Raw genomic sequence first — 26050 nt, 5'->3', positions numbered from 1 at the left:
AGAACAGTTCATTATTATATAAAATTACCTTATAAATCTTAAATTTTTTGGAACATATTGTTCCTTAATGTGAAAAGAATTAAATTATTAGAGTGGGTTTTCATGTGGTGCAATAAATGCAGAGCACCATGGCCTACACTTTAAGGGGATATACTATATTTAGAAATAGATACACCATACAGTTTAATCAAAATCATGCTTAGGGGGTCTCCAACATCCATACATCCTTTCTGTACCCTACAACTGATCCTGCAGTGATGTATTATGAAAATGAATGAATCAAAAACCGATCAAACACAAACTCAGAACTGCTATTTTCAAAAACATATTATCCTTCCTGTGACTCAATAATAATTGGCATATATATAGGGTATTCCAAATCAGATGGTCCAACACCTTGATGTTCCCTTTTATGATTTTAAAAGAGCTGAGTATCTTCATCGCACACAAATGAACTTAATCTAAGTAAATTGATAGATCAGTCCTGAATCAACTTATCCCTGGCCTCTCATTACCTTTTCATCTTGCTGTGCTTGTTCCCAGACACCTCCGTAGCCAAGTGGGAAGGAGCAGCAGTGTGTAGCACACGTTTCTTGATTAGACCAGGGTTCAAGCCCGTCACCACCAAATACGGAGGATGCAGAAAGGTCAGGGAATGATCACCGCATATTCCCGGGGCAATATGGCCTTAGTTGCTAATGCTCCTAAAAACCAAATAACAAACAGCTTGTTCCCAATCACTGATTTGTTCTTTTCCCTAGCCCCTAACTACAGAATAATACAGATTCACAAATTGTTCTATAACTATAACTAATATGGAGATAAAAATTTAATTATTAAAAGTAAGTAGTATATTTATTTCTTTCCCCACTCTAACCTAAATCATTAGTTTTATGCATGGGGAGGGGAGCTGCACAGATTCACTTATCATTTTAGGAAGCCACATTATTGCAAAGGCCGACTGAGCTAGCCGGGTGGGTAAAGTGCCTGCCTCGCAACCCAAAGGTCGTGGGTTCGAATCCCGCCTCGGGATTGGATCAAAGTACTGCAAAAACCTTGGGAGGTGCATTATGGCCACAGAAGCCGATGCACCAACAACTACCAAAAAAAAAAAAAAAAAAATTATTGCAAAGATTGAGAATACTTGGTTTAACAAAAAAAAAAAAAAAAAAAAAAATCACTGAAATCTGTGAAGTATTAAATAATACTTACGAGTCTGACACCCAATCCCGGAGAATACGATTGGACATCTGCAGACACCAAATTGAGTACATGTTCCTCCATTAATGCAATCAGGGATACACTTTCCTGCAAAATGTTAACACTTGTTGGTGGGTCACAAACAATTTCTCAGGTTGATATTAACTAATTTACATCATAATAATGTCAAAAATTAGAAAATTTTGCATGCAAATTTTAAGCAGACAAATATATGCAATCTCTGATTATGTATTATATGTCATTCCAATATAACATCATTTTTAATTTGAAATTTTAAAATTATAAATTTAACAACTTTCACTTCTCTCCACCTCATCAAGAAGTGTTGTAAGAAACAAAATATTAAGAATAGAGCCTTGCTTACCTTCTTGTTGCAAATGACAGACAGCAACATTCAAAAACTCTAGCAGAACACGCAATAACTGAAGACATACACCAAGGAGCAATCATAATTTTAGCAGTTCCAAAGGTTCCCTCCTCTGGGAGACAATATTAATAAGTCTGTAGACAACATTACTGGAAGTCAGTTGGATTATGATGAATGATATGAGGCAAAATATACAGTCAGAGTGCACTGACAGTATTCAGGAACTTGTCAGTGTTCCCAAAATTCAGTTACAGATTACAATATTGGCAAACAAGGTTTATTTTGACAAAGTGGACATAAGTAAGATTATTATTATTATTATTATTAGCCATATGGTGCAAGGAAGCCTGAGGCTTATGCTGCACCAAGCAAAAAAAAAAAAATTTCTGAATTACCCAGAGAGAAAGAAAAGTAGAAGGGAATCACCAAGAAAGAGAAGAATGATATCCAGCTCAGGACCCTGGGTGCGCCAAGCCCATACTCACCAGATGTGAGCCCCTGGGATTATGGTAGAGACACTAGAATCACAAGATGCTGAGCTGACCCAACTAGAATATGATTGCACTGGAGCAACAAAGGGTAAGAGCGTGTAAGGAAAACAAAGTGCAGCCAGTACCATGAATAAAACAGTTCACAACAAAGAGAATGACCAAAACTTCAGTTTCTTTGAGAAAGTATGCCCATTACCACTGAAGATAACCGAAACATGGAATGGAGTGGCAAGTACAGTTGAGGATGCAGTGATCTTTAGCACTGGTTTAATGAACTGTTGTATCAAGTGAAGAAGCAAAATTCTGTTCTATCTTCATCCTTGGTTTCTGAAAACTTGAATAATTTTAATGAATAAGTTCCATGTAAAAATGACTGCTTATGCAGGCCACATCTTGAGTACTGCACACAGATCTGGAGGCCTCATTTTAGGAAGTACATGGATCTACTGGAATGGACACACAGAGGAGCAGGCACCTCCATAGCCAGGTGGGAAGGAGCAGCAGTGCATAGCACACGCTTCTTGATTAGATTATACCGGGGTTCGAGCCCATCACCACCAAATACGGAGAATGCGAAAAGGTCAGGGAATGACCACTGCATATTCCTGTAGCAATATAGCCTTAGTTGCTAATGCTCCCAAATAACAACAACACAGAGGAGCAATGAGCTTAGTGAGAGTGGAAAAAAGGGTACTCTTACCAGAAAAGGCTTCAGTTCTACAAACTGCAGTACTTGGAGATTAGGCATCTGTGAGGAGATCTGATTGAAGTGTTTAAGGTTTTAAATGGATGGAATAAGCTCAATGCTGATGGAATCCTTCCTCTTATCTCAGACTACACACACAGCATAAATTCAAATTGAGGAAGAATAGTTACAGAATAGATGTGCAGAAATTTGCCTTCAGCCAGATGGCAGTTGATTGTTAAAGCAAACTCCCATCTGGTGTTGTAGAGGTGGCTAATTTGAATAAATTCAAGGAAGAACTGGATAAACTGTTAGAGGGGATGGATAGGTATCCATCCCCTCTAACAGGTGTTATGGAGATTGTTGGCATTTTTTCTTTTTTTTGGCTAATGCTGTATAAGCTTGCTTTTTGCATCATTTACCACTAATAATACTATACATTTTTTGCTATTTAACAGTTTTAATTTTTCTGTTCTTTGTTTTAATGAATAGGTAAAAGAAGCTATTTGACCACAGAAATAAGCATCTCCTCTTTATAATATCGATGTATATATGTATAAAAAAAAAGACAAATTTATGTTGTTGAGATATACATCAGCATTCACAGAAACATGTTCACGATATAAACTGGAGACTACCTCTATTCTTAAAGATCACTTTATTAGAAACAATCATATCATCCAAAGGAGCTGACTGCACCATCAAAGACATAGTCACATGCCCATATTAAGTAGTTAGATACAAAGCAATGAAGGGTGTGAGTGCAATTCAATAAGAAATGGCCCTACAGCATGATCCAGGTAACTTTGAATGTGGTATAACAGTTGGCACTAAACATTAGCATTAGTAGAGGCATATGATGCCAGAAAGCAAGCTTATACAGTATCAGCCAAAAAAAAAAAAAAAACTCCTTCGGATTTCACCAAAACATTCACTCCAAATGTTTGTCTAGTTCTGCCTTGAATTTATTTAAGCTGTCAACTTCTACAACGATAGATGGAAGTTTGTTCCAGCAATCAACCACCCTCTGGCTAAAGGCAAATTTCCGGACATCTATTCTACAACTGTCTTTCCTCAATTTGAATTTATGCCCCCCTCAGGTGCATAATCTGGGCAAGAGGAAGAATCCCATCAGCATTGAGCTTAATCAAACCATTCAAGGCCTTATACACTTCAATCAGATCACCTCACAGGTGCCTAGTCTCCAGACACTGCAATTTGCAGAACTTAAGCCTTTCCTGGTAACAGCAACCTTTTGTTCCATTCACCAATTTTGTTGCCCTTCTTTGTACTCATTCCAGCAGCTCTACATCATTCCTAAAATGAGGCCACCAGATCTGTATATACTCAAGGTGTGGCCTGACTATTGCCCTATACAAGGGGATAATCATCTTCTTATCCCTACTAGAAAACTTCCTGTATAACATTGACAAGAGACACCATGAGCTACTCTATGCAGGCTGTCTGCACTGCTCATAAACCTTCATATCTGACTGCACAATTACCCCGAGGCCTTTCATTCTCTACCACACTGAATATAGTTTACTCACAGTTGATACATTACTGTGATACGTTACTTTAAATTTGTCATTTAAAATTCAATTGCCACCTCTCAGCTCATCTGCTGAACTTTTCTAGATCCTGTTTCATAGTGTACTGTCATTAGTGTTATTAACAACCCTGACAACCACCATATCACCTGAACTGGATGCAAAAAAAAAATTTTGATATCATATATCAAAATTTGCGCATGGAAGACTATTGTACAAATTGGAGCAGAATGGTATTAAGGGTAAGTTGCTACAATAGATAAAAAGATGGTTGAGTGGGAGAAGACAAGAGGGTGGTAATTAATGGGTGCTGCTTTTCATGGACTAATGTTATTAGCGAAGTCCCACAGGGTTCAGTGTTGGATCCTCTGTTGTTTTGTATATTTATCAATGATATTGATGAAGGTATATCAGGCTTAGTGTCGAAGTTTGCAGATGACACAAAGGTTGGCAGGGTTGTTAATGACAGTAATGGCAGTGTGCTACTGCAACAGGATCTAGATAATTTGGGCAGATGGGCTAAGAAGTGGCAACTGAAGTTTAACCTTGACAAATGCAAAGTACTGCATATGGGTAGAAGTAACCTCAGAGAAACGTACCAACTGTGTGGTACTACACTTAAGGTGGTAGAAAATGAAAAAGACCTGGGAGTAATTGTGCAGTCAGATATGAAGTTTTCTGAGCAATGCAGACAGGCTGCCAGGGCAGGTCATGGGGTTTTGTCAATGATATATAGGAATTTTGCTAGCAGGGAAAAGGAGGTGATTCTCCCTCTGTATAAGGCAATGGTCAGGCCACGCCTTGAGTACTGCATACAGGTCTACATCCTTCCTTATCTTAGGAAGGATGTAGATTTGCTTGAGCATGTACAGAGAAGGGCAACAAGATTGGTGAGGGGGAATGAAGGGATCCTCTTATCAAGAGAGGCTTAAGTTCTGCAAATTGCAGTGGCTGGAGACTAGGCACCTGCGCGGTGATCTGATTGAGGTGTATAAGGCCTTGAATGGATTGAGCACGCTGAATTCTGATGGGATCCTTCCACTTGTTCAGATTACGAACCTAAGGGGGCATACATTCAAATTAAGAAAAGACAGATGTAGAATAGATGTGGGGAAATTTGCCTTTATCCAGCGGGTGGTTAATTGCTGGAACAAACTTTCATCTGTCGTTGTGGAAGTTGATAGGTTAAATAAATTTATGGAGGAACTGGACAGGCATTTGGAGGGAATGGTGTGATTTTTTTTTTTTTTTTTTGGCTGATGCTGCATAAGCTCATACACTTGTTTTCTTGCATCACATGCCACTGCTACTACTACTGCTACTATTAAGCCTGATATACATATATCATGCTATCTGTATATGATATACATATACAGATATACATTAAGCCTGATATATGCTATAATGTAATGCTAATGATGCTAAATTGGTTATATCCTTACCTTAAGGAAACACAAAAAAATATATATACGCCCAACAAGTGATTAGAACCTTCGAGCTTCTTATTTATCACAATACAATAGCGGTACAAGTAGTGACTTTCTGAAGTAACAAGTGATACCTACTGAAGATGCATGAAGCACCAAAATATTCTCGAGGACACTGGCATTTTCCGAAGACATCACACCATCCTCCATTTATGCAAGGGGGTGAGCAATGCCCTGCAACAAATAATATATATAAGTTGGACTGCTTAAGTTTTTGTATTACGTTTGTGCTGCATTTGAAACACAAATTCTATAAGCAAGTGAGTAAATAATAAGTAAACAAGCAATACTGTCTCTAAGCATTAAGAAAAGTATGTATTCTTTATACAGATAAAAAAGTGTATTCTTTATCTATAAAGAAAATATATACACATCTCAGAAAGGTTTGTTTGTACCATCTTCACTGCTGACTGTGCTGTGCAGGTTGACTTCTTTCACAATTTGAATGAAATTCTAATTCATTAATTAATGCTTAGGAAATCAGAATATAATCTCGGTTAATTACTCATTATATAGCTTGCTATATAACTGTGATTAGGTCTAAAGTTGTTTGGAGGTCACTTATCCTAAAAGGTACAAAAAAAAGGAGGCAACAAACGTGTATATTGGAATTTCAGATCCTGTCCTTTATTATACATGATTGTTAAACTCATAGAAAACCTAGCAATACAGAACTGATAACCTTTCTGAAAGAGAGAATTTCTTCTATAATAGGAAATATGGATTTGAACAGCACATATCCAAAAGAAACACACAGAGGATTTCGCATTTATCTGTTAAGACTTGATAAGCACTGCACAAAGTTGTCATATTTGTAAATAAATATATATTTATAAATAATTTTCTATTTATACTCTGAGATGTCGACATCCCGTCAAAGAATTTACGTGAGAAAGTGCAAAAATATTACCAGATTCTGGTACCATATGCATTCGAACATACAGTGAATATCTGCACTTGTGTTTTCACATTTAGTCATTTCATAGTGCAACTGAATTTAGCTGCACATTTACTTTACTAAAACAGGAGATGCAAGGAATCAAAAAATGCAATCTCAGCTGGTCTGCTCCTTACACAGTAAACTAGGCACCTGTGAGGTGATCTGTTTGAGGTGTATAAGACCTTGAATGGTTTAAGCAGGCTCAATGCTGATGGGATACTTCCGCTTGCTCATAATATGAACCTGAGGGAGCACAGATTCAAATTGAGGAAAGACAATTGTAGAATAGATGTGCGGAAGTTTGTCTTTAGCCAGTGGGTAGCTGATTGCTGGAACAGACTTCCATCTGTTGTTGTGAAGTTGATAGCTTAAATAAATTTAAGGCTGAACTAGACAAACATTTGAAGTGAACGAATGGGTGAAATGGGAAGGGTTTTTTTTTTTTACTGATGCTATATAAGCTTGCTTTCTTGCATTATATGCCTCACCTAATGCTAATGCTAAAAAAAATAGATGAAAATCTGTAAAAATTAGTTCCTCCATCACCAATAGAGCATCATATGGCTAGGAGCACGACAAGGTTCAGTGTTAGACCCATCAGATGATACCATGCTAATATATGATGCAGTGATTGGACCACACAAAATTGCAATAGGATCAAAATACTACTTTTTTTATGTGCCAAAAAGTTCCAATTGTTAACATTTGCAGTCAAGACATTTTTAAAGTGATCACAGCAGGTACAAACAATGCTTGTATAAATATTGATTTATACTTCAAGTTGTAGTTGAAACCAAGCTCCACTCAGAACATGCCGAACATGTGCAAAAAAACTCCAGGGTGAACAATAATTGCTGCATCATTGGAACATGACACATCAGAAATAAAGCAATGTAAGTTTGTAGGAAGATATAGAGGTGTATAAAGCCTTGAATGGTTTGAACATGCTCAATGCTGATGGGATTCTTCCTCTTGCTCAGAATAATCACCTGAGAGGGCATAAATTCAAATTGAGGAAAGACAGATGTAGGATAGATGTGCAGAAATTTGCCTTTAGCCAGTGGGTAGTTGGTTGGTGGAACAGACTTTCATCCCTTGTTGTGGAAGTTGATAGCTTAAATAAATTTAAGGCTCAGCTGGACAGGTATTTCGAACAAAGGGAGGGGTGAAATGGGAATGTTTTTTTTTTTTTTTAAATAATAATGGCTGATGCTGCATAAGCTTGCTTTCTTGCATCATATGCCTTTACTAATGCTAATGCTAAAAGATTTTGCCACAGTTGTAGACAGCATGTGAATGGTCCTGAGCTGGATATCATCATTCTTCTCTTTCTTGGAGATTCTCTTCTACTTTTGACTCTCTCTCTCTTAGGGTAGCTCAGGAATTTTTTTTTTTGTCTGGTACAGCATATACCTCAGGCTTCCTTGCACCATATAGCTAATAATAACAATAATAACAATGGGCAACTTTAGTTCGGTATATCATGCCATCAGCAAACTACTAGAAATGTTTTGCACCTGAGATAAAGGAGTTGCTGCAGAATCAGCCACCACTCTTGCATAGGTGATATTTCCAATTTGTTAAGTGCCAATGAACAGTCCTGATGAGCTGAGATACAACTTCCTTTACATCCCAGATGAACTGAACCTGAGAAATTTGAGTATTTAGTGAAATTGTTGAATAGTAGCAATGCAACAAAACAAGAATGGTTGCATTCTGGTTTGTTGCCACAACAGCCAATGTTGACAAGATGTTCTGAGTGTAGCAACATTTCAAATGAGCTGGATGCGAAAGATAAGGAAACGAGCATAAATAACTTCAAGGGGCATGTCAGGGTAGTAAACTATAGAAGAATACTTAGTCTTACTTGTATCTACAGTAATGTCAGGAGTGTAGTCAATAAACTGGCTGAATTTGGCATCCCAACTCCTGGTTAGGACAAAACTTCATCCCAGGGGCTCACATCTGGTGAGTATGGGATTGGCACACCCAGGGTCCTCAACTGGATATCATCATTCTTCTCTTTCTTGGTGATTCGCTTTTACTTTTGACTCTCTCTCTCTCTCTCTCAGGGTAACTCGGGGAATTTTTTTTTGGCTGGTGCAGCATAAGCCTCGGGCTTCCTTGCCTTGCACTATGTAGCTAATAATAATAATAATAATAATAACTAATGCTGATATAATAAGGCTAACAGAAATGTGGTGCCACCCAGAAATTGGGGACGATGAGTTCCACTATGGTATGTATAATGGACTTAGGAAGGACAGGAAAGATAGGAGGGGTGGTGATGTCATGCTTCTTATCAAAAGCAGTCTGAGTGCAAAAAGTGTTTGCTGAGTCTGAAGTTACATCTGCCAGCATAGAATCTGAGTGGTGTAAATTAGTTGGAAGCAAAGGTATAATGGGAGTGGGAGTAATCTACAGACCAGAAGATTGTGAAGAGCACAACGATAGTCTTTAAATGCAAATGGAATGGGCAAGCAAATGCGAATGTCTTATTATGGGCGACTTCAATCTGCCCGAGAACGATAAGTGAGAAGAAAACTCATCTTGGAGAAAAATTTCTCTAAAGAAACTAGGTGATTATTATTTGTACAAGCATGTCAGAGATAATACTAGGGGTGAGAATAATCTTGACCTCATCATTATTCACAAATTAGATGACATTTCAGGGCTTAAAATACAAGAACCATTAACAGGTAGTTATCACACAGTTGTCAGTTGGAAGACGAAGAAAGATGTTACAGTAGTAAGGCACGGGTTTTAATTTCAGAAGAGGGGACTTTTACAGTTTAAGGCACTGTATCACACCTGTTAATTTGGCAGATTGCAGAGTGAGGACGAATACACTTGAATTATGGAATACCTTTAAAACAAAAATCACAGAAGCCATAAATGCACACATACCATTAAGAAAATATTGCAGGAGGAGGATGCCTAAACAGATGAATGCAGAGTCAGCCAGACAAATAGGGCAGAAAAAGATAGCATGGAACAGTTACAGAGTGATGAAAACTATTGAAACCTACAACAGCTACAAGTTGATTTGTAATAGTATCACATATAAGGTTAGAGAGGCCAAAGCTGTGTATGAAAAAGCTCTGACTAAGAGAGCAAAGAATAAGGATAAGGAATTTTTAATGTGTGCGAATACAAGAAAAAAACAAATCAGATCAGACCCGTCTGCACTGGGTGTGGGAAAGTCTTAGACAACCCAGGTGATGTTGTGAATGAACTGAACAGGTACTTTGCATCTGTCTTTACTGAACAAAGATCCTTTGTGCTAAGAAGAGGCTGTGCAAATGAGGCAAAGTCATGTGAACTTAGTGATTTTGAAATAATCGATGACTGTTTATTAGAAAAAATTTTAAGCATAAAGGCAAGTAAGGCTCCTTGGAGTTGATGGCATATACCTAGTAATTTTGAGAGAGGTTACCAGGGAGTGAATTGAACCATTGAAGTTAATTATGAGGGCATCTTTGAACTCTGGAGAGATTGCTTTGGATTAGAGAAATGTCAGCATATCACCAATATATAAAAGCAGTTCTAAGAGCAAAAATGGTAACTACAGATCAGTTAGTCTGACTTTGGGTGGTAGGGAAAATCTTAGAAGCAATAATTAAGAGTGCAATCCAGGGATATTTAGATAGATTTAGACAGGTTTTGTTAAGGGAAAAATCATATTTAACTAATGTAGTAAGTTAAATACAATTTTGACATGAGCTGAATGTAAGGAACAATTTCTAATCAAATTATTTGAAATTGTTCCTTACACGATATTACTGTTTTAATAATATCAAAAAATCATTTTGATATTATTGAAAACAGATTACAGAATGCATAGTTTTATCTGACAAACTGTCATTTCCATAGATAAAAAGGGCAGTTTCACTTACCAAGGTAATTGTATGCATAAAATCCTCCATTCTTGGTAAGAATTAAAACTGCATAGAGAAGAAATCCTAAGGGAATCTGTTTATTGATGTTAGCAACCATCTTTATGATGGAAATCATGGAACAAGTTCACTAAAAAAAAAATAATGTACACAAGTAGTTTGATAACAGTAAAGAATTAAGAACTTTAATAATCCAAAGTGGCAATATAACATTATCATTTATTAGGGTTTATTTTAATTCTTTATACAATTATTTTATAAAAACAATTTAAATAATGGAATTTGGTATTCCTAAAATGCTCTTTCTTTCCTTAATTTTAATATATATGGTGCAACCTTAATATAATGCAGGTGTTTGAGGACACCTTTAACATCTACATTATAGCCAAAAATAAAATATATACATCCTTTTGCATTATTTTTAACATGAATATACAAGGAATAAAAGATGACCTGTTAAGCAAGCATTTATCTTGAGGCCAGCAGACACCTAACCAGCTGTTCACTTAGATAATTACAATTATTCCCATTTCCCACATAACCCTAATTCAGGTGACAGGCCATGTGACCCACTACTTTTGTTCCCTTTCCACTCTTGCACACCTCTTTCTGTCAGTTGGCTGAAGAGGAACCATGTGCAGACTGAAATATATGTATCTTTAACAGAAAACCCAGAGAGGAGTAGATAAGTATTCTCAATTGTTTAGAAAGGTAGCTAGTACAGAAAAGGTTGAACAGACCTGTTCTAGAAATAAAACTGTATGACACGTTTTTAAAAAATATGGTAATGCAAATGTGATTAAAGCATATTTTGAAATGATAATAAACAAAAACTCATGTTATATGAGAAAACTTTAAAATTTATATAAAAGCTAACTAGAATACCCATGGTATTCTAGAATCTAGAATACACTAACTAGAATACCCGTGGTGAATATTTCAGCAAAACTGTTTCTGAGAAGAAACAAAGATTAATACTGAAATAACCTCTCTCTCTCTCTCTCTCGCTCTCTCACACACAGTTCCTTTCACTACTAGCTAAGGTGTCAGTGGGACAGACTTGAGTGATGAACTGACTAAAAATGCACTTTGATAATTTTTTACATGTTCTCTATCATTCTTTAAAAAAATTAAAATTATTGCACAAAAATTATCAGGACCTTTTTCATGAGCAAAAACTCCACTTCATTGAAAGTCTAACCTTGAGATTTCTTCATTGTGATGACAAAAGCTAGGAAACTGTCTTCTCTTCAGAGTAAATGGCAAGCTAGTTTCACTAGGATTAGTTCCCAGTGAAACTAACTTGCCATTCTCAGGATTTGAAAATCAGTCAGAAAATTTTTTGGAATTTTTTTTTTTTTTTTTTAATTTTACTTCGAAATAAATAAAACCTATTGCAAAAGGAATCAGGTCAAAAGAAAATCAGTCAGAAAATTTTTTGAAAATTTTATTTATTATTTATTTTTTAATTTTTTTTTATTATTTTTTTAAAAAAATTTACTGTTTAATATAAGCTATTGTAAAAGGAATCAGGTCAAGAGCTTCATTAGGGGGCGCCTCCGTAGCCAGGTGGGAAGGAGCAGCAGTGCGTAGCACACGCTTCTTGATTAGACCGGGGTTCGAGCCCGTCACCACCAAATACGGAGGATGCGGAAAGGTCAGGGAATGACTACCGCATATTCCAGGAGCAATATGGCCTTAGTTGCTAATGCTCCTAAAAAAAACCAAAATAACAAACAATAACATAACAGCTTCATTAGTCTTTGTGTTATTCAAGTTCAAAGAGCATCACAGACAGAGGAATACAAGCAAATTACATATATGAATGTATTCATATATAATTAAATGATGCATTCATACTATCTGAGTACTAAAAATGATGTAAGTGCAGTACCCATGCATAAACAAACTTTTTCATACTCTTAGGCATTTAGCAATAGCAAAGGCACATAATGCAAGAAAGCAAGCTTATATAGCATCAGCCAAGAAAAAAAAAACAAAAAACCCTTATTTCACCCATCCACTTGCTCCAAATGTTTGTCAAGTTCTGCCTTGAATCTATTTAAGCTATCAACTTCTACAATGACAGATGGAAGTTTGTTCCAACAATCAACCACCCGCTGGCTAAAGGCAAACTTCCGCACATCTATCCTACAACCGTCTTTCCTCAATTTGAATTTATGTCCTCTCAGGCGATTATTCTGAGCAAGAGGAAGAATCCCATCCACACTGGGCATGCTCAAACCATTCAAGGCTTTATACACCTCAATCAGATCACCTCGCAGATGCCTAGTCTCCAGACACTGTAATTTGCAAAACTTAACCCTTTGTTCCATTCACTAATCTTGTTGCCCTTCTCTGTACTCATTCCAACAGCTCTACATCCTTCTTAAAATGAGGCCTCGAGACCTGTATACAGTACTCATGGTCACAGGTGACATTTTTACAACTGGGCCTCATCAAAAAAAAAAAAAAAAAAAAGAGTAAGAAAAAGTGATGCAAATTTTTCTCATTGTTATTATTTTAATTTTGCCATTTGAGTGGCAAGCAAAAATTCAGGCACCATAATAAAATTAGTATTATCTCCACTTTTAAAAATAAAAAAAAAAAAAAAAAAAAACGCCGACCGGGCTAGCCGGGTGGGTAAAGTGCCTGCCTGGCAACCCAAAGGTTGCGGGTTCGATTCCCGCCTCGGGCTTGGATCAATGTGCTGCAAAAAAAAAAAAAACCTTGGGAGGTGCATTATGGCCACAGAAGCCTATGCGCCAACAACTACCAAAAAAAAAAAAAAAAAACTTTTAAAAATACATGCTTATTTCACCAGCTATAGATGTCTCTAGTTGTGCCTATTCTGGAATATTGCGACAGCATATACCAAATTATTATTAAGGACAGTTGGATTTTCAGTGACACAGTCACAATGGGATATTAACTTTTTCTGGAAGCATAAAAATAACACAGTTTAAATTCCACTTTTATTGCCAGAAATTATGATCTTGGTTTCAAGGTTGGAGAACCTACTGATCATATTACCTCTTTTAGTCTTAATTTACAGAAGGTTTTCTTTAGTGCAGGGAAGTTAGGGACCACCTAGTTAGGGCCAGCTTTAGGGTAAAGCTGAGTAGGCACTGGCCTAGGGGCACCAAGATTTGGGGACTTCATTGCCACCACCCTCCTTCCAAAACCAAAGCCTGCAAGAAAAATGTTGTGTATGTCATGCATTTTTAACAGGTTAAAATCAAACAATATTAAATTCATAATTTACTAATTTACATAAGTATAATTTATAATTACTTATTTACAATGTAATTTACATAATTATATTGCATATAATTTACTTCTTGTAAGTAAATAAAATGTAAAATTAATCATTTTAAAAAATGAAAATCTTTACATCAGCAGGAGTGGGGGGGGTGCCATCAGCCAATGTGGCCTAGGGAACACCATATACCCTTGAGCTGGCCCTACTCCTAGCGATGCTGATTCTGTAAGGATGAATATATATTTGTTAACTCATAAAGTTATTATATAAATGCAAAGCTGTTTAATTTTTTAATTTTATTAGCATAAAATTCCTTTACACAGTTAACAAAAACATTTGGAGGCATCAAGTGTGCATCACTAAGGGAGAGCATTGATTCCAATAACTTCTGGGTCCATCTCTAGATGGCATGTAATGCATTTCCAACATAATGTGGCATGCTACAGGAAAAGGCTGACCACCCCTATATATAGCAAAAGGTTGCAAAATCATTAAGATTAAAATGGTGTGTATGTATGTGGCAACTATATATAATAAAATAATTATATAACATGTATATATGAATGAATATAAATAATTTTAAATATTTATTTACAAACGTAATATCCAATTTTATCTTTTCAGTATTAGCAAAATGTTCAATTACTTTGTCCACAGCTACTTCAATTTCACAAAGTATATAAAGGTAGTGCTAGACCTGTCACTCTGTCTTAGCACTTCCAGTTCTTGTATGTATGTTCAAACTCATTGGTGATGTACCAGTTTGAGTATCTATGGAAATAAAAAAAAACAAAAAAAAACAGTTCAGTATGACTTTACTACAAATAAATTAAAGTAAATGCACTAGAATTCCAGTTATGTCAACAGCAGTATCTTACAATTTTTTTTACTTTTTTTTTAACTTCCTCCCACTTTTCCTCAAAAGAAATTGACACACAATATTTAAGAAGTAAACTATCTAGATAGTATGAATCAAAGCTGTAATACTCAATATGTTCTACGTTGATAATAATATTAGTAAATTAATAAGAGGAGTATACCTCAATATAGTACGTGGAACACTTCCGTATGATAACCCTCCAGAAATTAAAACGGGAAAAAACGAAAAAATCGACAACTTACCGGTACATTAAAGTAAAATATAAATATAATTAAAGTAAAATATAAATAATTAAATAATCAATTTAACACAATTCAAAATCAATTCAAAACAATTAAAATTCAAATTAACCCAATTAAAAGAATCTAACGAAAATATTCAAAACGATTTTCCTTCCTGAAGCTGACAATGCTTTTCGACCGACTGTCGTGATCACAGGAATGAAAATTCGTTTTGAATATTTTCGTTAGATTCTTTTAATTGGGTTAATTTGAATTTTAATTGTTTTGAATTGATTTTGAATTGTGTTAAATTGATTATTTAATTATTTATATTTTACTTTAATTATATTTATATTTTACTTTAATGTACCGGTAAGTTGTCGATTTTTTCGTTTTTTCCCGTTTTAATTTCTGGAGGGTATCATACGGAAGTGTTCCACGTACTATATTGAGGTATACTCCTCTTATTAATTTACTAATAATACGAAGTAAACTATCATATGAATATAATAAAATCATGATTTCACTTATATAAAGTATTATGAAAGATATAAAGAAGAGTTAATTTCACCTAATAACTTCTGTATAATAAAAACCACATTAATATGACACCTGAAAACCACCATAAAAAATAAAACTAAATAGCTATGAATTCACCATTACATAAATTACAACAAATAAAATAGTGATGTCTTAGTATTGGCCACATAGTGCAAGGAAGCAGAGCCGGCCCATCCATTAGGCAAACTTAGGTGGTCACCTAGGGCACAAAGGTCCTAGGGGTGCATTCCAACAAAATGTAATTTTTTTTGTGGTTAAAAAAAATAATTATTTAAATTAAATAAGCTAATAATCATTTCTAAATAAATAAATAACATTATCTAAATATTTTATCTAATATTAAAGATATATTTAAAAAAAAAAAAAAGATTGATTTACAACATAATCCTCTTTATGGTTTTATGACATTCGGGGTCGCTTTGATGGCGCATCACTTTGATATTTAATTAAAAGCTTCCAAAAATATTAATAGAAACAATGGGGAAGAAGTGTTAATATTTTAAGTCAGATGCCTTCTCCGTTTTTCACAAAGCAACCACAACATAGTGTGAAAGTGCAAATTTCTGTAGATAGAAAGGTGGATGGATGGCACAGAATACAACTGTGGCACAAATTTTAAGTCTTGCTGTAAGTGCTGGTCCAAGGGCACATGAAACCCTTGGACCAGCACTGCAAGGAAGTCACAGGCTTTTGCTGCATTAGCCAAAAAAAAAAAAAAAAAAAAAGGTAATAAAAATAAATAATCAATAAAAATAAGATACCTCTCTATTATCCTTCCACCAGTGCAAATTAACTAACCTAACCTGTGTATAATTATATTAAATAAATATACACTGACTGGTTAGATTATGCTAGACTCTAGACTTATTTTTAACTTATACTGGAAGGAGGGTAATAAACAAATACCAAAAATAATTATAATTAAAAAAGAAAATATATAAAAGAAACTATCTGTGCTTCTCTCCTCATATGTAACTATCCAACTAACCATTGAATTTGAATTTAAGAATGATGTAGAGTTGCTTGAGCGTGTAATGAGAAGGGCAACAAGATTGGTGAGGGGAATGAAGGGTCCTCTTTATCAAGAAAGGCTTTAAGTTCTGCAAATTTCAGCAGCTGGATACTAGGCACCTGCGAGGTGAAAGGCCTTGAATGGGTCGAGCTCGCTGAATTCTGATGGAATTCTTCCGCTTGCTCAGATTACGAACCTGAGGGGGCATAAATTCAAATTGAGGAAAGACAGTTGTAGAATAGATGTGAGGAAATTTGCCCTTAGCCAGCAGGTGGTTAATCGCTGGAACAAACTTCCATCTGTCATCGTGGAAGTTTATAGCTTAAATAAATTCAAGGAGGAACTGGACAAACTTTTAGAGGGAATTGTTGTGTGAATTTTTTTTTTTTTTTTGGCTGATGCTACGTAAGCTCATATGTTTGCTTTCGTGCATTACAAGCCTGCATCTATTACAACTATCCAAGCTACGTGTCTCAACTATCAATTGAGATAATTTATTTCAGTAATTAACAATTCACTGGCTAAAGGACAGTTCTCTACAATCCAGCCTAATTGCAACCCTCTGCCATCTTTACTGTCTACATTGAGTTGCCTATCTATACTGCTCATAGTACCAAGCAACACTGACAGGCAGCACAAAAGACCCAACATGTCCTATCAACGATTTATTGAGCATTTTCTTGTAGAGATAGGATATTATAATCCCACTGTAGTATCCAATTATGGAAGCTGCAAATGAAAAAAGGCATCTGAAAACCAATCGACAGTTTTGAAGGGCGTAAAGAGATCATTATTATTCGTTTGGAGATTAATGATATTAAACACCATGAACTGAAAATTTTTTGGATAAATACAGGGCAATTCTGAAAAAATGCTGTGAGTTAAGTCAGAATGTACATGTGTCAACAATTCTGCCCAGGCATGACAGGAGAGAATAAATGCTGAAAAAGCCTTGTGAGTTGACTCAAGGCTTTTGGGGGAAAATTCTCAACATGGCCAACCCTAGCAGGTAGAAGTAATCTATTTTGTCAAGGAATACATTTGATTCAAACACAGCCTGGTTCTAGTCCACCTATCATTATTACAAAACATGTTACCCATTTTCTTGACAATGGTGTCTCCCAATAAAACTAAATCCTCCTGAACCAGAGCAGTATGCACTTGGCTATTCTGCTCTGGGGATCAAATTAGGGGTGTATCAGCTAGCAGGTCAATAGATACTTTAGTCCCTGATAAATCCCCAGTTTTATTCATCTCTAGGTAAGCACTTAGTTTCTTCAGAAACTCAAATTCATCTAGTAATGAATGCAATTAAAACACCAAGTTTTAATTTGAGATCGGTAGGCTCCTTACATTAACAAAGGCTCCTTACTTAAACAAAGAAAAGAAAGAATCATCAGTTAAACTAGGAGTATCTGTTAGACCAACCACTGATTACATGACACAAAAAATATTAAATAATTTAAATTACCAAAATATTACAGTAATCAAGTAGTTACTAAAACTTCTACTAATACGGAATATAAAAATTTTAGCTTACAAGATACCAGAAAAGAATACTCAGCAGAACATTTTAGAAAATGTAAGAATTAAATTTACAAGATATTTAAACAAATTAAGGAAAAACAAAAAATTCTGTCTACTAAACTCTGAACCCAATCTTTCTTTAATCCTCTTCAATAAAATCCACCAGAGCTAAGTGAAGCATGTCTGTTCTCCATGACTTTTTTGTAATGATTAATTCGTAAACATTTCGTTTATTAGTAGAATTTTTATGTATCACACTAGTATGGTTGGTATCATATGGAGGTAGAATGCATAATCTACCAGCCTGCTTGGCTTACTTAAATAAGCCTACATGTATCACAGCAACCTTCTTAGTTTTTTTGATTTACTTTGTTCTTTAAATTTTTATTTGTATAGTCCTTCAATTTAACTTTCCATGAACAGGACATATACAGTTTGATACATTCTGCAGTAAATTCTTTTGAGATTTAACAAGCAAAGCACAACGAGAGACAAAGCATGTATTGCACATTAGTTGTGAGATCATCACTTTTTGACAGTTCTTATTAATTTTAAAATATTTCTTTAGCAGCATGGTGTGCAGATATATCAAGAAATGGAAATTGGTGAAATAAAGAGCACTTTAAACTGCAGGGGTGTAATCTGCCTTTAATTTCTTGAAGAAATACGGATAATTCTCAACCGTTTCACATTCGAAGTTGGTATGTGAGGTTGGAAATTGGTATGCAAGGCTCGTGCTGTCTTAAGGACAGCATTATTAAAAATTCACTGAAGTGGTACTTCTAGAGCAGTATGCACTTGGCTATTATTAATTTCTCTTATTAATTTCTTTACAATTAACATTCTAATAATTAATCAGCTTAAAAATTTGAAAAACAAAGAAAACAAATAAAAAATAAATAGATAATGAAACAAAAATGAAAAAAAAAAAAAAAAAGTAAAAAATACCACAGAGCAAAGTCGAGCCCCAAACCTTTGGACTAGGCTTTTGCCATAACCACACAGACTTTTGGATTTTTGATTCATTTTGATCCTCTTTAGGAATACTTCATCCTAATGAAGTTCACAATAAATTGGAGATGATGCAATCATGTATTCCCCTTGTTAGTATTGTACTAGATATGTATTCCATCCCACACAATGCAAGGAAGCCTCAGACTTTTGCTAAACAATCACAAAAAATAAAAAAAAAACAGTAATAATTAAATAAATAAAACAAAAAACTACCTACATGTTTCTCTCCTCATGTAGGTACATATTCAGCTGGCCTTTGAACTTGCCTGAGAAGGAAATTAAATGGAAATTGACTGCCTCTGGCTGACAGCCTAGGGGAATCAAAGAGGCATTTCAGAATGCACAATTCATTGTACCTTCTCACAGATGGGGTATCACAGTCAACAACTGAACTGGATTCCATTCCTGCCAGCAAAAAACAAGATTAGTTACAGTGAGATTAGGATAATGATAGAGAAGTGAAGAACAAAAATATAAAATAAAAAAATAAATAAAATTAAAAAATAAAATTGGGATCTGGTAAATGGGGATGTTACTACAGTTATAATAGGCAGCAGTGAGTGAACACTGTTTTTACTCCATCCGCTAATCTACTACTTCTGATTGGTTCCATTTTTGAATTCCCCCCCCATGTGTGTGTGGGGGGAATCACTCTGGTTGAACAAAGATTTCTTATGCAAAGTAATGATGACTGATACTGCACCTGGTACTCCAAGGTGAAAACAATTCTTCTTCTGCCCCCCCCCCCATTTCTGTTTTTCTGTGAAAAGTTTTATCCCTTTATCATATAAATATTTTTTTTATTATTATTATATTATTTAGCCATATGGTGCAAGGAAGCCTGAGGCTTTTGCTGCACCAGCCAAAAAAAAAAAAAAAAAAAAAATTCCAAGTTACCTGAGAGAGAGAGAGACAGAGAGAGAGAAAAGGTAGAAGGGAATCACCAAGAAAGAGAAGAAAGATGATATCCAACTGAGGACCCTAGGTGTGCCAAGCCCATACTCACCAGATGTGAGCCGCCGGAATTATTCAATAATACATAAAACAAACCCTAAAATAAAACACAACCAAAATGCTTGTTCCCCATAAACTGATTGTTAAAGCACACAGGGGGGGGAGACTGTTTGTATATCTCTTGGGGGCAAAAGTAGAAATTGTTGTTTCACTACTGTATCCAATGGCAGGATTTTTGAAGTATTATGGGTAACTGCTTCATGTGTACAATTCCTCTTTTCCTCTTTAGTATATTTGAACCACCAAAATTGCCGCTCATCAGATACAATGATATCACTCACTGCGACAATTTTTGAAATAATGGAAAGGACCGTTTATGAATCTGTCCCGCGAATCATAATTATGTATCCAATTTTTCTCTGAATGTCGTAAACCCCCAAAATTCACCTTGTTTTTTTGGGATACCTTCCTTTGTGGTATTCTAGTGTCAAAACCAGATGCTCTGAAAATATAATTATTACTAGAATAAAGGATAAATGGGATTTCATTGAGGCACAGGATTTCATGAAAACGCAGAAATACAAAGAGAACAAAAACATTAAAATTTTCACCACAGGACTATAGGTGCCATACAGTTTATGTTTCACTTGCATTTTTGCCTTTTCTTTATATTCTTTTCTAACAAAAATGATACATTTAAATTTAAACATTAACTTAAAAAAAAAAAAAAAGAAAGAACTGCAGGTGAAGCAATTACATGATTTCAATAAAAAAGAGAAATAGGCAGGGAAAAAAAAATCAGTTTTCAGCACATGACTATAAGTACTATACTGGTCTAACAGTCATGATTTATTCAAACATTTAATTTTGCCTTTCTTTTCTTTTTTAGTAAAAAAACTATATACTTAAACAAAAAAGTGAGCAAGGCAAAAGTGATTGATGCGTCAACAAATACATTTTTCAATGGTGCAAAGAAATAGAACCAATCAAAAGCAGGCTGGAGGATAAAGTAAAATGGCTTAACTCTGCAGGTGAAACAGTGGAAACATTAAAGCATTAGTACACTATATACATATACAGGGTGTCCCATAAGTCTGGAATCATATGTTCGAAGATTGTCCTCCAAAGATTATCGTCCGAGAAGCAGCATTCACCGCATCATTTTTTCTTTTTCGCTATGATTCTAGACATATGGGATACCATGTATATTACAGTCACTGAGTAGTAAGACACAGATTAGTCACTTTCTCAATTACTATCAACACCGAAACCAACTTTTTCAATTCCAATGCCAATAGAGAGCTCTTTTCGGTAAAGTAATGCTTCAGTTGAAAATTTTGCAACGCTCTTTTAGATATTTGTAACTTGTAGAACTGCAAGTTTTCATCATGGACAGGAGAAAGTGTTTATTATTCAATAGGCATGAATTACGGTACCAATTTCCAAAGGATCCTTTGAGATAATATAAACTGGAAAAAAAAGCAGTAATTAAACGTAATAAAAACTACTACTAAAAAATTAATTTATTAATTCATAACTAATTACATTAATTAATATTGTCAGCATTGATATTTGATATTAATCGTTCCAATTATTATTATCATTAATATTTTATATTAATAACTTCCCAACTTTTAAATGGACGTCATTAATTAAACAATGAAATAATTAACCAATTCAAGTTGACGGATGTAATTTCTTGTGGATGTAATTACTGCCATTACTGAGTTGAGCGTTCACCCCTTCACCCAAAATGTGCAGTTCATGTCAGTCATTCCTACACGCGTTAATTTTCCGGTAAAACTTCAGAACAAGGTGCACACTCCAGACTATTATTAATTGCTTGAATCTGTCCCGAATCAGTGGCATGGCATAACATAACCTTTTTTCACTGGAGTGTGCACCCTGTTCTTAATTTAACCAGTTTTTTTTTTTTTTTTAATGGCATCCTTTAGTATGAGCCAAAAACAATAAAAAGAATTCCTAAAACTTAAAAATTTTAACACAGATCAACTGTATCAATGCTTAAGGGTCCAAATAAACTAACCTAACCTTTTTTCACTAACCAAAAATGAAAGTGTATAAAAAAACCAACACTTCTTTTGCTTGAATTTGTCCCGAATTTGGCCATGCTCGCAACGTAGGGGCAAGGTGTACCCATAATCTGGAGTTCGGCCCCAAAATTATTATTATTATTAGTATTATCATCATTATCATCATCATCATTAGCTATATGGTGCAAGGAAGCCTGAGACTTGCTGCACCAGCTGAAGAAAAAAGAAAAAAAAAAAATTCCTGAGTTACCAAGAGAGAGAGAGAGAGAGAGAGAGTCAGAAGTAGAGGGAATCACCAAGAAAGAGAATGATGATGATATCCAGCTCAGGACCCTGGGTGTGCCAAACCCATACTCACCAGATATGAGACACTGGGGTTATGCTCATATTGTTTTATATTTTTGTAATATAAAAATAAAGAATTTCTAAAAAAAAAAACACCATTATAATAATACACCGCATATTCTTTATCACATACTTTTTATGTGGGAAAACTTTGTACCGGGAAACTTCTTATGTGGGAAAAAAAATAATACATTACAATATACTGTATAGAGTTGAAATTGGGAATTAAGAAACCAAACCTACTACACGGGAAAACTTCTTATGCGAGAATTTCTTATCCGGAATCTATTGTACATTAAAAACCACACTTCTGTGTAATCTGAAAATACAAATACAAAGAAAACACTAACCTGGTTTTGCCAGCCTGTACAGTCATTCCCCTCTAATGCAAAAACCTATGAATGCAACCTGTGGGCAGAGCTGGATCAACCCATCATCTGTTGTTACGAAGAGAAGATCCATGGGATGCAGCACTGTGTTCTAATTTAACCTAGCATTACACGATAAACTAAATAAATTTATTAGCAACTGTGGCTGTATGTTATGTTACCCAATAAATGGTAATCCTCAGTACTTATATATTTGGTACAACTAATATACCAAAAAAGAAAAAAAGTTTAGTTAATCTCGTATAAACTAAGGAGACCAGTGACGATTTCTGATTATTATTATTATTATTAGCCATATGGTACAATGAAGCCTGAGGCTTATGCTGCACCAGCCAAAAAAAAAAAAAAAATTCTGAATTACCCAGAGAGAGAAGAGAATCACCAAGAAAAAGAAGAATGATGATATCCAGCTCAGGACCCTGGGTGTGCCAAGCCCATACTCGCCTGATGTGAGCCCTTGGGATTAGAGCTACAAGATCCACTCCCATGATAAAAATAATGTGGATTTTTTTTTTTTTTAATGCATGATGATCACAGCATGATTCCAGAACAGTGCTTATACCCCCCCCCCCCCCACCTTAAGGAAAATGAAAGGACGCTACAGAAACAAACGACTTACCAACTAAGGGCGTTGGCATGTTTACTTATAATCCTTTACAATTCTCAGCTCTACCACATCAGCTCCGACCGAACATAGTGCTAAGGTGACCTCGATGTTTACGATCCCCCCCCCCCCCGTCATTGTGAGCATGCTTGTCGCTGACGGTACAGCGGTTATTACCCTATGGGTGCCGCGTCGTCTGCACATTTTTAAATGGTCGTCTTGGCAACGGTAGTATATGAGATTTAGCGTATTTTCGGGTTTTCTCAACGGGTTTTTCTAAAAGCTTTTTAAACTGTAGTTAACGTTATTATTTTTAATTTCCTGCTCTTATAGCAGGGATATTTGTTACATATTTGCTGAATTAGTGTAGATATTTTTATACTTTAGTTTTTAATTTCACCGATAATTGAAGGAGGGCACACACATCACAGGCATGTGACGCTGATGTAACCTTAAAATTTTATTATTTTATATGGAGCAGTGGCAAAAACATCATTGCTATAAGTGAAGTAAATTAAACATAAAAATGTCAACTACATTATAGAAAATCTGTTTTTTAATTTTTCATGAATTCTTGAAATTACTGCATTAGTAGATTTAACCCTGAGTAGTAGTAGTAGTAGTAGTAGTGGCAGGTGACGCAAGAAAGCAAATGAATGAGCTTATGCAGCATCAGCCAAAAAAAAAAATCACACCATTCCCTCCAAATGCCTGTCCAGTTCCTCCTTAAATTTATTCAACCTATCAACTTCCACAACGACAGATGGAAGTTTGTTCCAGCAATTAACCACCCGCTGGCTAAAGGCAAATTTCCGCACATCTATTCTACATCTGTCTTTTCTTAATTTGAATTTATGCCCCCTTAGATTCGTAATCTGAACAAGTGGAAGGATCCCATCAGAATTCAGCGTGCTCAACCCATTCAAGGCCTTGTATACCTCAATCAGATCACCGCGCAGGTGCCTAGTCTCCAGCCACTGCAATTTGTAGAACTTAAGCCTCTCTTGGTAAGAGAATCCCTTCATTCCCCTCACCAATCGTGTTGCTCTTCTCTGTACACGCTCAAGCAAATCTACATCCTTCCTAAAATGAGGCCTCCAGACCTGTACGCAGTACTCAAGGCGTGGCCTGACCATTGTCTTATACAGAGGGATAATCACCTCCTTTTCCCTGCTAGCAAAATTCCTATATATCATTGACAAAACCCCATGACCTGCCCTGGCAGCCTCTCTGCATTGCTCAGAAAACTTCATATCTGCCTGCACAATTACTCCCAGGTCTTTTTCATTTTCTACCACCTTAAATGTAGTACCACACAGTTGGTACGTTTCTCTGGGGTTACTTCTACCCATATGCAGTACTTCGCATTTGTCAAGGTTAAACTTCAGTTGCCACTTCTTAGCCCATCTGCCCAAATTATCCAGATCCTGTTGCAGTAGCACACTGCCATTACTGTCATTAACAACCCCGCCAACCTTTGTATCATCTGCAAACTTCTACAGTAAGCCTGATATACCTACAGCAATATCATTGATAAATATACAAAACAACAATGGACCTAACACCGAACCCTGTGGGACTCCACTAATAACATTAGTCCAAGAAGAGCAGCACCCATTGATTACCACCCTCTGTCTTCTCCCACTTAACCATCTTTTTATCCATTGTAGCAACTTACCCTTAATACCATTCTGCTCCAATTTGTACAATAGTCTTCCATGCGCAACAGTGTCAAAAGCTTTTCTGAAATCCAAATATATGATATCAAAATTATTTTTTGCATCCCGTTCCTTTGTAACCACATCATAATAACCTATCAAATTTGTCAGACAAGACTTTCCCTTAACAAACCCATGCTGTGTCTGAATTATTGCTGCAGTCTTGTCTAGATGATCCTGCAATGCATCTTTAACCAGCGACTCCATTATTTTACCCGGAACAGAAGTTAAACTAACTGGTCTGTAATTACTCGTGTCACCCTTCGATCCCCATTTGTGAATTGGGGATACATTTGCACATCTCCAGTCCGTAGGAACCTCCCCTGAGTCCAAGGATGCTCTCATAATTATGGCTAAGGGTTTGTTTGTTGCTTTGCCGCCTCCTTTAATATAACTGGATAGATCCCATCCACCCCAGGTGCTTTTCTTACGTTTAACTTCAACAATTTCTCTTCCACTTTGCTCTCAGTTATTACAAAATTATTAAGTATCTTGCTACAATTTGATAACCTTCTGCCATTTTCAAACCTTAATAATTCCTCACGTGTGAATGTAGATGCAAAATACTCATTCAGTTTGTTTACTATCTGAGCAGGATCATCAACAGTCGAACCATCGATGTCAAGTGGGTTCACATCGGGTGAGTACTTGGCACACCCAGGGTCCTGAGCTGGATATCATCATTCTTCTCTTTATTGGTGGTTCCCTTCTACTTCTGATTGACTCCCTTTCTCTCTCTCATTCACTCTCTCTCTCTCTCTCTCTCCCCGTACTGGACAGCTCGGCGATGGTCGGCTTGACAACGCCAGCCGGTGATGGTTTTTTGGCTTGGCAGCGGTGAACTCGTCGACAAAAATTATAATAAAAATATT

At 35.7% G+C, this 26050-nt stretch overlaps 1 protein-coding gene across 1 annotated transcript in view; it reads right to left on the bottom strand.

Moving 5' to 3' along the window:
• Positions 1-23544, bottom strand: part of LOC150082478 (uncharacterized) — a 45622-nt gene extending 22078 nt beyond the window's left edge. Inside the window, exons 1-5 of the mRNA XM_090377781.1 lie at positions 23476-23544; positions 14546-14670; positions 10638-10767; positions 5880-5975; positions 1213-1308 (exon numbers count right to left, since the gene is read on the bottom strand). Of these exons, the coding sequence (XP_090233907.1) occupies positions 1213-1308; positions 5880-5975; positions 10638-10755 (310 nt within the window). The 5' untranslated portion in view covers positions 10756-10767; positions 14546-14670; positions 23476-23544. The remainder of the gene's footprint in view (positions 1-1212; positions 1309-5879; positions 5976-10637; positions 10768-14545; positions 14671-23475) is intronic.
• Positions 23545-26050: the final 2506 nt, after the last annotated feature.

This window comes from Mastigoproctus giganteus, chromosome 7 (genome assembly GCF_048544385.1).
Source record: "Mastigoproctus giganteus isolate SK-2022 chromosome 7, ASM4854438v1, whole genome shotgun sequence".
NCBI classification, from domain to species: Eukaryota; Metazoa; Arthropoda; class Arachnida; order Uropygi; family Thelyphonidae; genus Mastigoproctus; species Mastigoproctus giganteus.
This window is presented reverse-complemented; position numbering and strand designations above follow the sequence as displayed.